Raw genomic sequence first — 5,000 nt, 5'->3', positions numbered from 1 at the left:
ATGGTTCCGGGTCAGTCCCACTGCGTGGCACCTAGGGCAAGTGTCTTCTGCTATAGCCTCGGGCCGACCAAAGCCTTGTGAATGGATTTGGTAGACGGAAACTGAAAGAAGCCCGTCGTATATATGTGTATATATATATATATATATATGTTTGTGTGTTTGTGTTTGTCCCCCCAACATCGCTTGACAACCGATGTTAGTGTGTTTACGTCTCCGTAACCTAGCGGTTCGGCAAAAGAGACCGATAGAATAAGTACTAGGCTTACAAAGAATAAGTCCTGCGGTCGATTTTCTCGGCTAAAGGCGGTGCTCCAGCATGGCCACAGTCAAATAACTGAAACAAGTAAAAGAGTAAAAGATATATATATTCAAGTTACACAGCAGTGTAACGAGCATCGTCTCGGTTGCGGAGCACTTCTTTAGACACACACACTCACACACACACACACACCACACGCACACACACACACACACACACACACACACACACACACACACACACACACACATCGATATATAAATACCTTCTTACTACACACGCCTGCAATCCTTTATCTTTTAATTGTTTCAGTCATTTGACTGAGGCCATGCTGGGGCATTTGAAGGATTTTTAGCCGGACAAATTAACCCAAGGACTTTTTATTAAAGCCTAGCAATTATTTTATCTCCTCTTATTGCCGAAGCGCTAAGTTAAGGCAACGTAAACACACCAACATCGTTTTTCAACATACACACACACATACACACACACATATTTATACGACGTGCTTCTTTCAGTTTCCGTCTATGAAATCCACCCAGAAGGGCTTGGTGGGCTCGAGGTTATAGTACAAGACACTTGCTCAAAGTGCCAGGCAGTGAGACTGAACCCGGAACCATGTTGTTGGGAAGCAAGCTTCTTACCATCCAGCCACACACCAGAGTATGCTTGATTGAACATGTGTTATGTGGTTGACCCCTTCAATCGTTTGAATCGGGGATATATTCAATAATGCTTGCAATTTCCTTCGGCTATCCTAGCACACCGAATGACGTCAAATAACCCTTAGAGTTAACAGATCGTGATCTCAAAGTAACCAACGTTGATCGAATTGAATAAACAACACCCACATTGAAGCGAATATCTAATCATGTATAACAATAACCACATCTATCAACGCCCAACTCTAATGCTGTCAACGCTTATGTGACGTACAAAAGTAGATCTATGTATATGAGCACACACGTTAATACACACCCATCACAGTTATGACTATGCTGTTTTCGTTAAACATATGCATGTGTATGTATATTGAACAGGCATAAACGCTCGTTGAATGTGTGTGTGTCGTGTGCGCATGTATGTCTACGTGTTTATATCTTCATGTGTGTATATAAATATGTATGTACAAATTGATAGTTAGACAGATTTTTGGAAACATGTACATTCACACATTCATAAGTATATACATACACTCATACATAAATATTCATACATTTATGTGTGCATACATAAGAACACACTACAAACGCAAATACATATATTGATACATATATGCATACATACATGCTTACATACATACATATATATATATATACATACATGCATACCTGCATATATATATATATATATATATATATATATATATATATATATATACAAACACATTTATAAATGCATATATTTATACGTACACATACACATACATATATACATACATACACACATACATACATACTCGCATGCATTTTTATCCATACATTTATACGTATATACATACAAACGCATACACACTCTTAAATACATTTATACGTACATTCATACATACATATATACGGACATACACGCATATACATACACTCTTATATATATTTATACGTACATACATACATGAATACATACACATATACATAAACTCGTGCATAAACATCCATACATTCATACGTACACACATACGTTCATACATACAAACGCACATACATACATACATACATACATACATACATACATACATACATAACATACATACATACTACGTATATACGTGCGTACATACATACATACAACACTGATACGTGCGATCATGCTTAGGAACACATAAGCACATGAAAGAATGAGCGTGTATGCCTGTGTGTGTGTGGGTATCCGTTTTGTATTTGCTTACCCGTAATTAGTCCGCAATCTCTAATGTGCCCCTTGCATCAAAATGAAAGCTATTTATCATATTCCTTATATCTAAATTAAATCTGTTACATAACATTACATGTTTCCTGACCTAGGCGCGTTGTTTATCAAACACTTTTCTGTCAACGAGAGAATAGTTTTTTCTAAATATTTATGAAGATTCTTAGCAATGTCTTCACTTAAAGCGTCCTGTCTCCCGTGCATGCCTCAACTTGACAAACATTAAATGTATTTGACAGTCCAGCTGATAAAGATTTGTTTTATTATAAGTGATATAAAAGAACATTTGTTTGGAAACAATCAGATAGGGAGCTGGTGGTTACTACGAGAGAGCGCGACTTCAAAAAATTGGTAGACTTAAGTGGGGTGGCGTCGGTTGTCATTTTTTTATAATTTTTGTTAGCAGCAACGAAGCGAGCTCATGGCGACTGTTGATGTGTGTGTGTGTGTGTGTGTGTGTGGATGTGTGTGTGTATGTGTGTGTGTGTGTGTGTGTAAAGTTCTGTTCAGAAGTACTTTTACTGGTTTCAACATTTGGATTGCGGCCACAGTGGTATACTTCCGATGGATTTTTGTCAATCATATTGATCTCAGCACTGTTTTAACGTCTGCTCTTAGTTACTAAGAAGATTATGAACACACACACACACACACACACACGCACACACACACACACACACACACACACACACACACACACACACACACAGAGTCACTCACAAATACACGTTCATTTTCCATCAACTGAATCACATTAAAAAAACTAGAATAAAAAAAGAAACATTTGTCCAGGGGACTACAAAGTGATAATAAAACAAATCTCAAATCCACAAAGTTATGAAGCGATCTTAACAATAGAACTATTCCTGCATCTATATAGATACATATTTTTTAAAAAACAACAGAAAAATCAGACATTTGAAATATTTATTACTACAGCTGTTTCAATGACTCTCACTACACATTATAGTAGCAAGGCGAGCTGGCAGAATCGTTAGCACGCCGGGCGAAATGCGTAGCCGTATTTCGTCTACCGCTACGTCCTGGGTTCAAATTCCGCCGAGGTCGACTTAGCCTTTCATCCTCTCGGGGTCGATAAATTAAGTACCAGTTACGCACTGGAGTCGATATAATCGACTTAATCCGTTTGTATGTCCTTGTTTGTCCCCTCTGTGTTTAGCCCCTTGTGGGTAGTAAAGAAATATATAATTACTTGAATAAATTATGCAGCACAGAAAGATTAGAAAATCAGAGATATTTTAAAATATGAATTACAGAATTCATAACGTTTTTTTGAAGAATGAAAGGGACAATAAAAGAGAAAAGAGTAAACGATAAAGAAAAGTAAAGAAATCTCTCTATATAAAGATGAGAATGTATGTCTGTCTGTCTGTGTGAATCCCAAAAACTCGAGAACTACACAACCGGTTTCATTCAAATTTTACACATGCCTTACTTAGCGTCCAAGTAGTAACATTTTTCTCTTTTTTTTTATTTTCTCAGACATTGACGAATGTAAAGATGGCTCATTGAACTCGTGTTCTCAGACCTGTACAGATACTGAAGGCAGTTTCGAGTGTGGTTGTCACAGTGGATTTACTAAAATTAATGACACATGTATAGGTATGTATTCCTTTTGAATATATTCCATTATCAACAAATGAGTTTCGTAATATTTTCTATTATAGAGCATACATATAATATAAGGCTTCCTTTTCGATACCAAGAAAACTGTAAACGTATATAAAGTATATGACTGATGTACTAAAGAAATGGCTGAATGTTACAAATGCACAAAATGGGAAGGAATAATATACAGATGTAGAATATTATAGACATATAGATAAAGACTAAGAATGACAAATACATGAACACCGAGTTCAACATACTTATCGAAGATGTACACAACGTATGTATGTATGTATTATGTATGTGTGTGTGTCTGTGTGTGTGTATGTGTTTGTGCGTGCTTGTGTATAGTACATGTATTTGGCAGTGAATTGACGAATACACCGATAGAATGTAGGAGTAAGTTTGAGGGTGCTTACAAGGAACTTGTAGGGTATAAGAATGAACATGCCAATTATGATAGCGCCAAATGCAAGTGGATATGCATGGTGTGAATAGAAGATGCAGGATGTGCATACTCTCATAGAAGTGAACTTGTAGAAAGAACTATGTATACAGTTACACATACGCAGATGATTCTACGTTCCTACATAAAATGCGTTCTCGAGAAGTGATTAAGTTAATTTACTACGAGAATTGATCGTTGCAAGTGAAAACTGTAACATAAGTTGTGCTGTTGTCATTAGCAAGACCAGGAAATTTCACTATCACCTATATAATATCACTCACAATCTAAGTAATTTACCCTGTTTCCTATGTAATTTCACCTACACCCGATAAAATTGCTTAGCTGCATACGATAGAATTGCGAGCAAGGGAGCGAACCCCTACCATCTTCCTGTGACGGGACCAGTAGACCAATCCTGGTTTCGGGCTATTTGCGCCACTCCTCAGTACTAGACACCTCGTCTGCAAGAGATGATAGCAGCTTGCTTCTGTAAGAATATATATTTCAAGCCAGCATACAGTCGCTGGTTTTGCAAGAAGCAAAAATACAATTTTATTGGATGCAGCTGTGCGTCGTTAACCAGCTAGAGGAAATGTCCTCTTAGGGTTAAAAAAATCGCAGTAGAGTCCGTGAGAATATTACTTGTCAGTACATCTACTGCTTTGGACTCTTAGAAAGATTTTAGAACTAGCGCAAAATCAGTGACTGTGAGGAGTTCGCTTGAAATGTATATATTCATTACGTGCAGAAGCAAGCTGC

At 37.1% G+C, this 5,000-nt stretch overlaps 1 protein-coding gene across 1 annotated transcript in view; it reads left to right on the top strand.

Moving 5' to 3' along the window:
* Positions 1-5,000, top strand: part of LOC115221062 (mucin-4-like) — a 118,765-nt gene that overhangs the window by 54,460 nt on the left and 59,305 nt on the right. Inside the window, exon 25 of the mRNA XM_036510337.1 lies at positions 3,668-3,787. Coding sequence (XP_036366230.1) covers positions 3,668-3,787 — 120 coding nt within the window. The remainder of the gene's footprint in view (positions 1-3,667; positions 3,788-5,000) is intronic.

Source organism: Octopus sinensis, linkage group LG17, assembly GCF_006345805.1.
Source record: "Octopus sinensis linkage group LG17, ASM634580v1, whole genome shotgun sequence".
Taxonomy (NCBI): Eukaryota; Metazoa; Mollusca; class Cephalopoda; order Octopoda; family Octopodidae; genus Octopus; species Octopus sinensis.
This window is presented reverse-complemented; position numbering and strand designations above follow the sequence as displayed.